Here is a 17,002-nt window from a genome sequence, read left to right as displayed (position 1 = left end):
ACCCAAACGTCGGTGGAAAGCGTGGCTGCTACCACCGGCCGGCACGGGGAGGAGCAATCCTCTCTGCGTGTCGCCAGCGGTCACACCACTGATATGGCGGGAGCAGGTCATATCAGTTGGGAAGGGCCGAAGCGTTCCAAGGAGGGGTTGAAGGCAAAGGCCCAGTACAAAGGCAAAGGTACTGTTCCCCATCGTAATCCAAGTGGACCGTGCGCTAAAGCTGCTACAGCGGCAGAACCCTAATGTGCCAACGGCGAACTGGAGGATTTTGCATATCGGGAGCCCACTACCCAATGAGGGGGGCCAGAGTGTGATCATCCAGATCAGCAAGGAGGCAGAGGACCTGCTGTACCCAAGATTCGGGAAGATGGCGTGGGGGATAGGCAGTGTGTACCTGCGGCTGAAAAAGCGCCACCCCGAGGATAAAGATGCGCACACTCTGCAGGCGGTCGAGGTGGAGAAGGACCTTGGTCTGGACACCATCGTGGAGGCCGCACATGGTCCTGCGCTGGACTCGGAGGAGGAGGAGGAGGAGGAGGACGGTGACCTGACGGTAGTAGTCAACCCGTCGAGTGGAGCTGGGCCAGACGCACATGGTGAGTGTGCTGCAGCTCAACCTCCACAAAAGTAAGATAGCGTCGGCGGAGCTCCTCTTTGCCATGGAGCAAGGGCCCGCCGACATAGCCATAGTCCAGGAGCCATGGGTTGCATCAGGCAATGTTGTGGCCGGACTAAAGTCAGGAACAGAACCGCCGTACTCGTACGAAAGGGAATCCATGCTCACCTCATGTCTTATTACAGCACTGACGATTTGACCGTGGTGATGCTAGAAAGCAAGGAAAGGCGCCTTATGGTAGCCTCCTGCTACATGGCTCACGACAGGCCAGCTCCACCTGAAGAGTTGAGGCATCTAGTGGCGGAATCCAGCCTGAAAGACCAGCAACTTCTCGTCGGTACGGACGCAAACGCACATCGCAACGTGTGGGGAAGCCCCGACATCAACGATAGAGGTGAGTCACTCCTAGACTTCATACTATCAACTAAACTAGACGTAGCAAACGTAGAAGAGGAATACACCTTTGTAGGTCCCACCTCTTCAAACGTGCTAGATTTAACACTCGTAGCGGGAAGAACAAGTACTTTGGTATCTGGCTGGAGAGTCCTTGAAAGACCATCCTTCTCAGACCACAAGTATATTCAGTTTAAGTGCGAATTTGAACACTCTCCGAAAATATCTGTCTATAGAAACCCCCGGAACACAAACTGGGAAAAGTTTAAAAAGACAGTTACCTCGAAGCTCGCGAATAGTCCGGGCACAGTGAAATCCCCGGAAGACATAGAAACGTCCCTAGAGACCCTATCCAGGGAACTACTGGATGCGTACCACGCATCGTGCCCACCCTCGAGAACGAAAAAGAGGACCAAACCACTCTGGTGGAACCGGGACCTATCGCTCCAAAGAAACAACCTCAAACCTCTTCAAAATCGCCAAACAGGCGAGCGATGAGATGATCAATGAGGAATATAAAATCCTACTCAGGGAGTACAAGAAGGAAAAACGCAAGGCACAAAGAAACTCGTCGAGGAACTTCTGCTCCAACATCGAGAAAGTCCTAGAAACGGGTAGACTCCGGAAGCTGCTATCAAAGCAACCTACCATACAGAGTCAGCTCAAGCGAAACGATAGACAGTGGACTGAGGGCAGTGAAGAAGCCATAACAGCACTAATGGAAGCTCACTTCCCAGGATGCACCGAGGCTGCTGACGCTACAACGCATCAGGACCTAGCAACTGAGGAACAGCATCCCCCAACGGGTCTCATATCATCTAGGAGAATCCACTGGGCTATAGACTCCTTTGTGGGTACGAAAGCACCTGGACTAGACGGTATATTTCCAGCCATGCTACAGGCGACCAAAGACGTGATCACCCCTCTCTGCAATATACTCAGCTTGCCTGAGCACGGGCTATATCACTATTCAATGGAGGACCTCGAGGATTGTCTTCCTTTCAAAGGCAGGAAAGTGCAGCCATATGAGCCCCAATGACTACAGACCGATAAGCTTCACCTCTTTTCTACTCAAAACGCTAGAAAAGCTGCTGGATCTACACATCAGAAACGATGTAGGGGGGCGGATGTCAACCAACTAGCATGCCTACACCAAAGGGAAATCGGTAGGAACGGCACTGCATTCGCTAGTAGCCACCATCGAAAACGCCCTCCAAACTAATAAGTATGCTCTAGGAGTGTTCGTAGACATATCCGGAGCATTCAATAACGTGAATACTAACGCAATAATGGAACGCCTAGAAGCGACCAACACGCATCCCGCAATCAACCTCTGGATAAAGAACCTTCTAAGTAGTAGACGGGTGTACTCAGAATGGGACACCGCTTCCTTGGTGAAAGGGGCACACAGAGGCACACCTCAGGGTGGGGTCCTCTCGCCCCTCCTGTGAAACCTGGTGGTCGACGACCTAATAAAGAGATTCGAAAGGAGAGCCCCAAAAATAACAGCTTATGCGGATGACATAAGCATAATTATTAAGGGAGTATGTCCATCGACTCTAAGCTCCATAATGGAATCAACACTCAGGGAGATATGTGAGTGGGCGGAAAAGGTAGGTCTCAGTATCAACGCGGACAAGACGGACCTCATCTTCTTTACCAAGAGATACAAGGTACCGGCATGGATCCCCCCGAAAATTGAAAAAACCAGGCTGACCCCGAAAACACAAGTCAAATACCTCGGCATAGTACTGAACAGCAAGCTGGCGTGGAGGCCCAATGTTCTGGAAAGGGTGAAGAAGGCCACCATTGCGCTATATGCATCCAAGAAGATGCTCAGCAGTACATGGGGCCTGTCACCTGCTCTAATGCACTGGATCTACATCTCGGTGGTGCGACCGACTCTGCTGTATGGAGTCTTAGTGTGGTGGCAGGCTACCGAAAAGAAGACGTACAACAAGCTTACGGACAGGACTTAGCGACAGGCACTGTTCTGCATTACGGGGGCTCTGAGGTCAACCTCAACAAAAGCACTCGAAACCATAATCGGTATCGACCCCCTGGACATCCACGCTCAACTGATTGCAGGAAAGGCGGCACAACACTTAGTAGCATCAGGAAACATGTCTCTACAGGGATTCGGGCACAGTTCAATTGGCCGAGACATGGCCAGTATATCTGACTACATGATCCCCCAAACTTGCCTGGACGTAAACACAACCTCAACATTTACACCGACGGCTCCAAGATGGAAGGAGGAGTAGGAGCGGGCATATACTGTACAGACCCTGAGATAAGGCTGTCCTATAAGCTACCGGGACAATGCAGCATATTCCAGGCGGAAGTCTACGCCATACGGAAAGCGGCGGAAGCGGCTCAGTCCATCGATCGTTCACACGGCGTAGTAAACCTGTTCGTGGACAGCCATGCGGCGATAAGATCCATGCAGTCGTCAGCGGTCAGTTCCAGAAACGTCCTGGCGAGCAGGGAAGCATTAGACTACCTAAGCACGACAAAGTCAGTGCGGATCTATTGGGTTCCCAGCCACCAGGGCATCGAAGGTAACGAGACAGAGGATGTACTGGCTAAGGAAGGCGTCGGGTTGGCCATTGCCAGAACCGAGAACGTGCCTGTCTCCCTTAGAACGCTACAAAGCGCTCTGGAGAAACAAGCGGACAAGAAGGCCAGAAGCCGGTGGAAGAGTACCACCACCTGCAGAATGTCGAGAACCATGTTTAAGGAGCGCAATGGTAAACTTAGCCACTACTTACTGCACCTTCCACGGAAGGACTGCAGAATGCTAGTGGGAATACTCACAGGACACTGTCTAACTGTAGCACACGCAGTTAAACTAGGCATCACCAACAGTGGTAACTGCAGAAAATGCGATGAAGAAGGGGCTATCGAAACCCTGGAACACCTCATATGCAGCTGCCCGGCGCTATCAAGGGCAAGAAGAAAATACCTGGGAACCCCGGTGATGGCATTACTGGAAGATGCCTCTAGAAGGACACCAGGGGAACTTCTTGCCTTCGCGAAAAACACCTCGATCCTCAAGGACTTTGAAACCTCACAACAATGAAGATGGTTCATGCACCCCCCATCCGGACAACTAAGGGCCATATCGGCCTATGCGTGGCCCCATGAGGGCCGTCCGGGTCAACCTAACCTAATGACGTATCCGGAATTTTGACATCTTCCTTCAATAAAGGGGCATTCTTTAAAAAAGATCCAAGAAGCTCGGCTTTACTTTTAGGAAGATCCAGGATCCTCACTAAATCGTTCAATTGTTCCTGTGAAAGAGACGACATCTCCTCTTTTTTGCGTTTTAGTGGCGGTATTTCCTCTAAAGGAGAAACAGGAAGCGTAAAGCCTTGACCAAGCTGTTTCGGGTAACCCCATTTCATGGATCTCCCGATTCCAGTTATTTTGAATGAACAAAAGAAACATTCAGAGCCGTGAATCTCTGGTTTTCTCCACAGCATTGGAGTAAAAGTTAACTGTCTACAACATTTACAGCTATATATCCATACCTAGGACTCGGTAAAACCAAAACTACAGGTCTTTTTTTTTCCTGCTATCCCATTTTGGTAGTTTTGAGTCGTTTTGGTCAAACGGCTGCAACTTGGACGTTCATCCATCGATACCTTAAACGATACCCTAAACGACGCTTAATTAATGCGTCTATTTAAAACCAAAAATTCATGCCGAGAAATATTTTTTTTTCGACTTTTCCTGAGTTTTTAAAGTCAAAATTTCGGGAAAAAATACCTTTAAAAAAATGATTCATTTTAGAAAACTTAACATTTCCCAGACAGTAAAATGAAGCTACAATATGTTTGGGTCCAATTCATAGCTGAATTTACAAGCTTTTGAGAATTGCGATACGTCCAGATGTAAGAATGTTACACGACCAAAAATGAGTGCTAACTCTGAACAAAATTTAAAGAATATCTATTTTTTATTTTATTTTATTCTTTTCATAGAAAAAACAAGTCATTGAAGTTTTTTAAAGTCTCAAATCTATCAGAAAATGTTTTTTTGGTTCAGAAAAATGGTGTTGACTAGTGTAATTGATTGCTGACGATATAAATACAATATACAACGAGAAGGAACGTGTGAGTCACTTTTGGGGACGCGACTCTACTTATACCCGTACTCAGTCAGTATATACATTTTTGAGCATATGATTTTTTAGAATTTTAGAATAAAAAAAAAATTTTACATTTTTTTGCTACATCTGTTATCTACATATACTATGTATATACTACTTCTAACATGTAGATAGTACATGTGTCATTTAGATTCTACATCTCCTGCGCTAGGGGTTGCTCGCGCACTGAACGCGGCAGAGTGTACGAGCGAAAAAGAGAATCAGTAGCGTTTTTCATGCAGGGGGAGACGGGGGAAGCAACTGAAAATGAATTTCCTTATTCTGGCTATAATTATGATCCGATCTGATTCAGATTCGGCAATCTGGTAGATATGGTCATTTTCTACGATACTGCGTTTTTAGTTTTATCGTACCCATAAAATTGTGCCTGCCACAGACTTCCGTCCTTTATGGAGGCGACAGGGGGCGGGGCGAAATTTTGCAATACACTTGTAGCAGTGTGATATCACATGAGTCTGGAAACCAAATTTGGTTGCCCCAGCTCTTATAGTCTCTGAGATCTAGCGCTCAGCAAGACGGACAGACTGCCTAATATGTTTGTATACTAATCGTTATTAACTTACTGAATTCATTGCTGACAGCCTGCGACATGGCTTCACTTAATAGATTGTATGAACTCCTATGCAAATGTTGCTCTATATGAGTCGAATGTCCATTACCACTTCCAGCATTATTAGAGACTTGTAATCCTACAGACGGAGATTTTGGTGTTGTTACCGATGATTCAGTTCCCATGTGTACTGTATACAAAGGAGATTCATGTTGAATATACGAGCTTTGCGAAGCCTCATTGGATAAGTGGTGTGGGTTTAAGTTTGTTTGCGGCTTGATTTTTTGGTGGGTATTGTAGCGATTTGAAACGACAGGTACTTTATGTGTGTCATCGGTTAGAGTGGTAACATTTTTCCACATACAGAAAAATAAAAGCAGATAATAATTCCAACATTTTAGCATTTTGTTCGCTATATGGTAAAATTTTCAGTAAATTTGTAGATCGTATTTTTATGGTGTAGTGAACGAATTATGTTTTTGTCTTTCTTTAGATCTTAAATTCACATTTGTAGTTCCGGTGCCTTGGTCCTGAAAACATAGATAAAATATGAAAATTAAAAAATATGTCTTTATTATGTCTACTTTAGCTCATTTATTTCTTAGTTCTTAAGACTACAACTAAAGCCAGAATTTAAGAATTTGTTGAGCATTACATTTGAAGAATAAATAATTGTTTTTTTTTTTTACTTATTTAATTTTAATATAGAAAAAACAAATGGATAAACGGTATAACCTTAAATATATGACTGATTCAGACAGGCTCCGGTTTTAACTTTCGCAACATATTTACGATTTACTTTTGAAGACAAAATACACTAGTGCCCAAAATTTAGATTCTTATAGATTTCATGGTTTAAAATTTTTTAACGAATTATGGTTTTTTTATGGTGTAGTTTTTTTTAACGAATTTTTTAAAATCTGGTATTTTTTGTTTGTTTTATTTTCAGAGGTAGTGCTTCTATTTTTCACATAACTTAAGTATTTTCTATCTGGTTGCATAGTAAAAGTATGTATTCTAATGAGCAATACCTTAAACGACGCCTAATTAATGCGTTTATCTAAAACCAAAAATGTTGGCCAAGAATTATTTTTTTTTTTTACTTTTCCCGAGTTTTTCAAGTCAAAATTTTGAAAAACAAAAATACCGCAAAAAATTATGAAATTTGAATTTGAAAGCTTAATATCTTTCAGGCGTTAAGCTGCAGATACAAAGGGTCTGGGTCGGATTTATAGCTGACACTTTGTCAGCTTTTCAGAACTGCAAAGTTCTATGCAACCAGATATAAGATACTAAAGTTATGTGAAAAATAGAAGCACTACCTCTAAAAAAAACCAAGAAAAAAAATACCAGATTTTAAAAATTCTTTTAAAAAAAATGACACCATAAAAAAAATAATAAAGTACTACAACAAATTTTAGATCCCGAAATCTATCAGAAAAAGTCATTTTGGTTCACAGCCTAAATCAAAAGTTCAATTTTGTCGAGTAGTGATATTAGCAAAAGAAAGGCGCTCTCGCATTCGCAAAAATTTTCCATTTTCAAAACGGCAAACATATTTTTCGCCGAAATAGGAAGTAAACGAATTTGTATACAAATATAAATCTTGTTAACCCATTAAAAGCCGAGTGTGTTTAAAACCAAAAATTTTAAAATCCATTTATTTTATTTGAGTAAAAGGAACATAAAGAACTCAAAAAATATAAAATCATTAAAAAAAAAACTTGTTCAATTTACGGACTCACTTGAGACATTGGAAAATTTTATAGAAGACATAATGCAACTTGTCGTTTTCGAAAGGAAACACTATGAAGATGCATTGCTGAATAGAAGTGAGGGCGAAGACAATGATCACAGACATACGAGTACTAACGAAACGCAAATAAAAAGACGCAGGATATTTTCCAGAATGTAAATCAGGACACTTGAGATGGAGAATAAATATTCCAAATGAAACAGAAGCAACAAATTCATGACAAAGATCCATCAACTGTTCAGTGACCAATGAAACAATATCATACTTTTATATGTACTTCGATGAAAAATTTGTGAAAACAAATCTGTGCCGAAACCAATTTGTATGCATTGCAAAACAGTAAACTAGAGCAGTAAAGGTCACTGTAGTCGAATTTAAAAGTGGCATTTAACTGTACGTGGGTGTAGTCAAAATACCTGTGCTACGAATGGCATGGTCACCAGCTCTAACTTCTCCAGCTATATCCGACTAAGCAAGTCCTACATGTCCTTCTACATATTGGATGCAATGGGTCTCAAAAGATAGATGCAGACTATGCAAGACAGGATATCCTCGCTCTAAATGTTCTAAGTGTGACGTCTGCACTTGCTCAAATCATCAAAAAAGTTGTAGGAAATGCATTTTTTTTTAAATGCATGCACTATAAATTAAACAGCATGCCTTGGATCTATCAAATTTTACTTCCTGAATAACGGATACTTAACGTGACGTATATGTATTTCTGTCCCGCTGGATCCAATTTATCCAATATTGCGGTGTGCATTGTCGTCCTCCAGCTCCACAGCGCGCACATGAGACATTTCTGCTTGCTCTAAAACATTTGAAATTTAAAAAGATTTCTGTTTGTAAACAAACACAAAACAGTACAACCGTAGAGCATGCATTGTAACAAACCATGGCTCTAGCCATGGCACGTCACAAACACCGGAGTGGCAGCGGATCTACGCTGTTCGGAAATAAACTAACATACGGCATAGAGCCAACAAACCCTGGCTTTGGCCATGGTTGTCTAAAAATAGCGGTGTGTCAGCACCTTCGGAAAAATAAAATAATCTAAAGCAAAACACCCAATTACCCAAATTGAGGACTCTCAACTCTACACACCAAAACACCCCACCTCTTGCCATATTTCGCAATCAGCGAAGACAGCACTAAATTCTCGGTCACCCACTTCTTTGCGATATTTCGCAACCACTCGGCCTCAAATTATAATTTGATAATTATCGACCTACCATTCTATGGTATCACCTTCTGCGATGCAGAGTTAGCAAAAACCAATTCTAAATCAAATTCCCAACAGCACCTGCTGTGATGCAGTCACAGCAAAACACTTACTCAACTCCACTGACCCACTAGCCAATTGGCAACGAAGCACCAAGCTTCGCCCAACATACCAAGCCCCACAATTATTGTCACCCAATAATCATAAGTTAGCAATAATTAATAATTTCCGGGTCGATGACAGACCGTGGAAAATCACGGTCTCAGGTGCGATCGCCAGCTGCTTAAAAAGCCCAAGCTCGGCCAAAGAAGCAGGCAGTCCACCAGCCCGAACGCAAGACACTGCACTAGGCAGTCCATCAGCCCGAACGTAAGACACTGCACTAGGCAGTACATCAGCCCGAACCCAAGAGGCTGTACTAGGCAGTCCATCAGCCCAGACGCAATATACAACACTAGGCAGTACATCATCAAAGTTTAAATAAACAAGGACCACGAATAAAGATAATTAAATTAGTCCAGAACAAAATACAAAACAGATATTCTCGAGTCATTTCTTCGGTAAGCCAACGTTCCCTCTTGCCTACCACTCATTCGGTCATACAAGGTCAGTCCCGAACCTTAAGTTCCAGCAAATCTACAAATTTCTTGCTTGAAATAAGGTATCTTAAAGCCAAGTTTTTTCCGGAGCATTTGGTGGTTAAAGAGTTTAAGGCTAAGAAAAAGAATAGGCCCCCCATTACTCTTCCTAGCATTCAGACCAGTGCTCCATCTCCATCCTCATCTTCCACCTCTACTTCCACCCATCCAAAAAACTAATTTCATCTCTTGTAGTAACCTACCAGAATGCTAGAGGCTTGCGTAGTAAGCTCAGCACTCTTTTCCTTGAGAGTCTCGCATTCTCGTCCCACGTTATTGTGTTTACCGAGACCTGGACCTGGAATTCGTGTGCGTAAAACTGATTCTCCCAGGCTTTTCCATTTTCATTACTTGCTCGTATATTCCACCTTCCTCGGACATCTTAATATATGAGCATCACCTGTCCGCTTTAAAAACTGTTTCTTCCTCGCTATCAGATAAAGACCATATGATAGTTCTTGGTGATTTTAATTTGCCAGGTACTGTTTGGTCTTCGGTAAACGAGTCTAATAACCTTGTGCCCATGTCACGACATGACTTTATCGACGGCTTGCTAGACCTATCCCTGTCTCAAGTCAACCATGTGAAAAATTCCTTGGATCGATTGCTTGATCTGTGCTTTGTCTCGGATCCGACCATAGCGTTGTTAACCCGAGCCCTTCCGCTCACTATACCTGAAGACTCCTACCATCCTACACTCGAAGTGTCAGTCGATATTGGCCCTACCTTATTGGATCGAATGGGTAGGCTATCTGAACGTGTCCGCTGCTTTCGTAAAGCCGAGTTTACGAGCTTAATAACTTTATTAGGGATTTTGAATGGTCCGCTCTGTACTTGTGCACTGACGTTATGAAAGGCACAAACATTTTTTACAATGCACTTGACACATTTTTTGATTCTTGTGTCCCACTTTCTTGTCCGGTTAGACCTGGGAAGCCTCCTTGGTTTACCAAAGAGTTATCCAGACTAAAAAACTTAAAATCAAGACTTTATAAAAAATTTCGAGAAGTTGGTTCTCCCTCTTCTCTCTCTTACTATGTAATAGCTCGGTCAAATTTCTCCGTTCTTAACGCTCAATGCTATAAAAATTACCTATCTCGATGCAGGGTACGATTTTCACAGGGCCCTAAACAGTTTTACAGCTTCGTAAATAGTAAGCGTAGAACGTCCGCACATCCATCCTCGCTATCATTTCTCAATATGTCAGCAAACAATGATCAGGAAATTGATCTTTTTGCCAAGTTTTTTCAAAAAACCAATTCTCATGAAAGCTACTCTGGTCAGCCGTATCCATACAGTTTACCAAGGTCGAATGGCACTTTCAGCAACTTTTTATACCCGTACTCAAAAAAGAGTTAAGGGGTATATTAGATTTGTGGTAAGAGTGGATGTGTGTAACGCAGAGAAGGAAACGTTTCCGACCCCATAAAGTATATATATTCTTGATCAGCATCAATAGCCGAGTCGATATAGCCATGTCTGTCTGTCTGTCCGTCCGTCCGTCCGTCTGTCCGTCTTATTGAGCGCCTGGATCTCAGAGACTATAAGAGTTAGGGTAACCAAATTTGGTTTCCAGACTCATGTGCCGCCCCCTTCCGCCCCCACAAAGGACGAAAATCTGTGGCAGGCACAATTTTTAAGATACGATAAAACTAAAAACGCAGTATCGTAGAGAATATCCATATCTACCAGACTGCCGAATCTGAATCAGATCGGATCATAATTATAGCCAGAATGAAGAAATTTTCAGATGCTTCCCCTGCCCCCTCCGGCAAACAACAACGCAATTCATTTTCCTTCTCGCTCGCACACTCTGCCGCGTTCAGTGCGCGAGCAACCCCTAACGGAGGAGATGTAGAATCTAAATGGTACATGTATAATCTACATGTTAGATGTATAATATACATAATATATGTAGATGTATATAACAGATGTAGCAAAAAAATGTAAAATGTAAAATTTTTTTTTTATTCTAAAATTCTAAAAAATCATATGCTCAAAAATGTAAATACTGACTGAGTACGGGTATAAGTAGAGTCGCATCTTTAGAAGCGACTCACACGTTCCTTCTCGTTACTTTTTGCTCTGCGTGGCCTTAACTGGGATGCAGGTGTGAGACTGCCATCTTACCCTCGTAGATTGCTTTTAATAAACATTCCAACCTTAGTAAGTCGTAGAAAAAAAGTCCAGACAAAGCATATTGACCACTTTGGTCGCACTGGGCACCTAGCCGAATATATAGCTTTTTCGGTCGACGGAAAATTTAGCATGTGTGAGTACTAGGCGTAAACAAGCATTGCTTGTACATCGTACAGTTGACATTCTTTTTATACCCGTACTCGAAGAGTTAAGTGGTATATTGGATTTGTGGTAAAAGTGGATGTGTGTAACGCAGAGAAGGAAACGTTTCCGACCCCATAAATTATATATATTATTGATCAGCATCAACAGTCGAGTCGATAGAGCCATTTTGTTTCAATTTGTTTCCGGACTTATGTGATATCACACTGATACAAGTGTATTTCAAAATTTCGCCCCGCTCCTTTCCGACCCCACAAAGGACGAAAATCTGTGGCATCCACAAATTTGAAGAAAACTAAAACGCAGTATCGCACAGAATGATCATATCTATCAAATTGTTTTGTCGGTACAGATCGGATCATTATTATAGTCAGAATGAAGTAATTAATTTTTAGTTGCTTCCCCCGCCTACTTCAGCCAGAGCTACTTCAGCTACTCATTCTCTTTCTCGCTCGTACACTCTGCCTCGTTTTGTACGCGAGCGCCATCTAGCGGAGGGGATGTAAAATATAAATGGTACAATTATAATCTACATTTTAGATGTAGATAAAAGATGTAGCAAAAAAAGTTAATATGTAAATTTTTTTATTTAATTCAAAAACTCCAAAACATTATCATAAGCTCAAAAATGTATATACTGACTGAGTACGGGTATAAGTAGAGTCGCGTTTTAAACTGTTTTAACAAAATAAAGCTTTTTAAACAGTTTTAAAGCTCCAAATCTATCAGAAAACGCTGGATCGGTTACTTGATCCCATTTTTAATTAAGATTCTTTTAAAATGTTTTATTTTTTTTATTCTCTATAACTTTGACTTTTCCTTTCAGACTCAAGATATCGTGTATATGTATGAAGTTTTGACAACCCGAATTTGAATCGATCTTATTGAACTTCCCTTTGCAAGCATTTCTCAATATTGTTCATATCTGTTCATATCTGTGTTCATGTCATATATGCACTCCGTACTATAGGTCAATTGTAAATTGTCAATTGCTTAAGCCGGTCGTTCTTTCACCTCGCTCCTGCCTTTTTGGGATAATAACTCAACATTAGTTGCTAATAATTGTGTACATCATTGCACTTATCATAGCTGATCACTAATTGTGTTCCACTTGCTAACAATTGATTCAATATAAATTTCCTGAAGATACAAAGTTGGATGGTGCAACTTCGTCTATAGTTGACGAGTTTTCGAATATAAATTCCATTATACCTTCAAACATTTTCGTAGAACGAATTTCACCGATTTAAGTTTACATCTTTTGCAAATTGATTGGTCCTTTTTTCAGTCATTATCAGATATAAACGGAACAGTCAACTCGTTTTACGACACGTTAAACTCTGCCCTGAACACCTATTTTCCTGAAGTTACCGTTCATGTACCCTCCAAACCACCCTGGTTCTCCAAGTATCTGTCCTACCTAAAATATAAAAAAGCCCGGCTGTATAAAAAATACCAGAGAACTGGTTCTTTATCTCACTTTGCTCAATACTCGCCTGTTCGCTCTAAATTTCTTATTGTCAATAGTCAATCTTATAACCAATAGCTTTCAATGTAGTACAAATTTCCGTACTGATCCACAAACAATTCTTTTCATTCGTCAACTCAAAACGTAAGTCTAACGTATTCCCTCCTTCTCTTTATTTAATAGATAAAATATAACCGTTAGCTATAGGTATTGCAAATTTATTTTCCGTCTTCTTTCAATCGACGTATTCATTGCATACCTACGACTCATCCACCCCTTATCCATACTATCTTCCTCTTGTTAACAAGGTAGTTCTTTCCTTATTCGAAGAAAGCGCAGTTCCTGAAGGATTGTCATCGATTGACATCTGTTTCTCTGCAGGACCTGATAAAGTTCCGAGCTGCATTTTAAAGTATTGCGCTCGAGCCCTATGCCAACCTTTGACCTTCCTGTTTAAGGTGTCTCTTGAACGTTTTTGCCTCCCCGTGATTTGGAACGAATCATACCTTATTGTTCTTCACAAAAAAGGGCCTAGATCTAAGCTTTCTGCTCTTCCTAAGCTGCTAGAGCACCTTGTTACACATCGAACAACATTGACTAACCTAATAGAGTTCTTGTCTCTAATCAAACGAGCCTTTCAAAGCTGCTTGCAAACTGACGTAATTTTTACAGAATTCAGCAAAGCTTTTGATTCTGTTAATCATACTTTTCTGATCCATAAACTCTCTCTGTTAGGTTTTCCTCCAAATCTCGTAAATTGGATATCGTCGTATCTGTCAAACCGCATACAGCGTGTTGTGTTCTCTAATATTTTTTCAAATGTCGTGAATATAACCTCAGGTGTTCTTCAAGGAAGTCGTTTAGTCCGCTGCTGTTCTATCTGTTTGTAAATGACTTACCTCAAGTTATTTTGCACTCAGTTACATTATATATGCTGATGACGTCAAAATTTGTTTTTCGTATTCCGATTGGTACTTTTGGTACGATTGAATTAAACAAGTTGTGTTCGTCTAACCTATTTTTTTTTTTGGTGCAAGCTTATGACGTTTCACCGCCCTGCTCCACATTTGGTCTCCACTACTCTCTAGGACATGCTCTGGATCGAATTTCCACATCAAATGAACTAGGAGTCTTTTTTAATCATAAGCTATGCTTTAACAGTCATATTGCTTTAACGGTGAACAAAGCTAAGGGAGTTTTAGCGTTCATTAAGAAGAGTTGGTCAAAAGATTTTGACGACCCGTTTATAACAAAATCACTGTACGTCTCTTTAGTTCGTCCGTTATTGGAGTACTGTTCTTGGGCATGCAGCCCTCAAATCAAAGAGGAACGAATTCAACTTGAATCCGTTCAAAATAAATTTTCAATTTCTGAACTGGGACTCTGGCAGACGGTTACCTCCATACCGATCGAGGCTAAAACTACTATACCTACCCTCCTTATCGCAGAATTTGCTATGGCGTCTTATTCATTTACAAGCTCATTCTAGGGCTTGTGGACTCCCAAACTCTGTTGGGACAGATAGATTTTACAGTTCCTTCCAGACAAACCCGAACTTTCCAGCCTATCTGAATAACCTTCTGCAGATCTAACTTCGCGCAGCACGAACCGTTCCGTGTTCTTTGCAATAATTACAATTCCTTTTACAATACAATATCTCCCGAAATATCCATTGATACGATTGTACGTAACTTTTACCAACACCTTAACCTAGCAAATTTGTAAAACTTTTATTTTCTTCCTCTATTATATTTTTTTTAAGTATGTATATTTCTATTATAGTTCATAGTTAGCAGATTATTGTTAATTAATTGAAATAAATAAGTAAAATAAATAGTAACATACACGGGCACACATGTTCAAATAAGCTTGCATTATGTATATATGCAAGCTTTATCGTTAAGCTCATTTCTGAATAAAGCTCCAAAATATGTAAAGCTAGATAAGAAGTGGCAGTCTAAAACAGATTACGACTGAAGTTGGTAATAGACATCATTTAAGCAAATGGAAATAGTCGAGTTTCTCCCACAAATCTAGTAATCTGCGAGTGGCAAATTTTACTAAGGACCAACAAGACTGGTGACGAGGATTAACGAAGTAAAAGCAGGTTTAAAAAAAACCAAATCGGCACCAAAAACTCTTTAAAGGACTAAAATCGGCGAAGGCAAGCTCTGACGATTCGAGTGGACACATTCGCGTACTCAGTGGAAAAAAAATTACCCAGACTCATGTGCTCTCCAACACATGGTCCATCGTATAAAAACCAACATGGCTTGAAAGAGGAATTGCAAAACATAATATAAAGCTTTCGGCTATTCTGAAAGATCTTTGAAGTGAAGCTGTTTGTGCGACAGTTTTGTTTGCAATCAATTTGTGTTGAACTGCTTAAAAATGTTTTGATGGCAATGATCGAAATCAACTCATGTCGATGCCATTATACAATGGTTAATAATTTCGACGAAGGTAGCACACAAAAAATCGTATTTGGCTTTGAAAAAAAAAAGGCATAGGACTAGAAAAACCAGTTATCCATAGGTACGGGGAAATCGCAACATGGGCTGGAGTCCATGTCTGTCTGTCTGTCCGTCCGTCCGTCCGTCTGTCCGTCTTATTGAGCGCCTGGATCTCAGAGACTATAAGAGTTAGGGTAACCAAATTTGGTTTCCAGACTCATGTGATATCACACTGCTACAAGTGTATTTCAAAATTTCGCCCCGCCCCCTTCCGCCCCCACAAAGGACGAAAATCTGTGGCAGGCACAATTTTTAAGATACGATAAAACTAAAAACGCAGTATCGTAGAGAATATCCATATCTACCAGACTGCCGAATCTGAATCAGATCGGATCATAATTATAGCCAGAATGAAGAAATTTTCAGATGCTTCCCCTGCCCCCTCCGGCAAACAACAACGCAATTCATTTTCCTTCTCGCTCGCACACTCTGCCGCGTTCAGTGCGCGAGCAACCCCTAGCGAAGGAGATGTAGAATATGAATGGTACATGTAGAATATACGTGTTAGATATATAATATAAATAGTATATGTAGATGTAGATAACAGATGTAGCAAAAAAATGTAAAAATTTTTTTTTATTCTAAAATTCTAAAAAATCATATGCTCAAAAATGTAAATACTGACTGAGTACGGGTATAAGTAGAGTCGCGTCCCCAGAAGCGACTCACACGTTCATTCACGTTTATTTTTATTTTTTAGGGTATTTATTAACAATTATCTGCTAATTATGGACTCCTTATTATGGACTGGGACAAAAAAACTAAGAATAAATAAAGATAAAAGAGAAAAAAATAATATTAAAAATTCGCTAGATCTAGATGATAGTAAATATTATGTAATAAGATGTTTAGGGATATTTCAGGGGATATAATATGGTAAAGGGAATTATAACTATTACATAAAACACGGAACGGTTCATGCTGGGCGTAGTTAGATATACATAAGGGTAATCGGATAGGCCGGAAAGTACGAGTTGGTCTAGATGGAACTGCGAAGATTAAAAATTGCTCTTTGTATGTGTGGTCCTCACACAAAAGAACAATACTCCAATATCCGACGTACTAAAGAGACGTACAAAGTTTTAGTGACACACGGATCATCAAACTCCTTTGACCAGCGCTTGGTTAACGCTAAAACTCCCCTTGCTTTGTTCACCGTTAAAGCAATATGGCTGTTAAAACATAGCGTGTGATCGAAGAGCACTCCTAGGTCATTGGATTTTAAAATTTGATCCAGAACATGATGTCCTAGAGAATAGGGGGGAACAAATGAGGAGGTCGGCGAAACTTTGCATGTAGAATGGTGCAAAAAAAGTTATTCGAACACCACATGTTTAATTCATCAAGGTCAAGTTGTATGCGAGTACCAAT

The 17,002-nt window shown here is 40.9% G+C and overlaps 1 protein-coding gene across 2 annotated transcripts in view; it reads right to left on the bottom strand.

Annotated features, from left to right (window-relative positions):
* The window catches only part of LOC111079895 (stromal interaction molecule homolog), a 166,860-nt gene that overhangs the window by 132,116 nt on the left and 17,742 nt on the right, over nucleotides 1-17,002 (bottom strand). For both annotated transcript variants that reach the window (XM_041594431.1, XM_041594430.1), the window contains exon 2: nucleotides 5,747-6,263. In XM_041594431.1, coding sequence (XP_041450365.1) covers nucleotides 5,747-6,137 — 391 coding nt within the window. In that variant the 5' untranslated portion in view covers nucleotides 6,138-6,263. The remainder of the gene's footprint in view (nucleotides 1-5,746; nucleotides 6,264-17,002) is intronic.

This window comes from Drosophila obscura, unplaced genomic scaffold, assembly GCF_018151105.1.
Source record: "Drosophila obscura isolate BZ-5 IFL unplaced genomic scaffold, ASM1815110v1 contig_26, whole genome shotgun sequence".
NCBI classification, from domain to species: domain Eukaryota; kingdom Metazoa; phylum Arthropoda; class Insecta; order Diptera; family Drosophilidae; genus Drosophila; species Drosophila obscura.
This window is presented reverse-complemented; position numbering and strand designations above follow the sequence as displayed.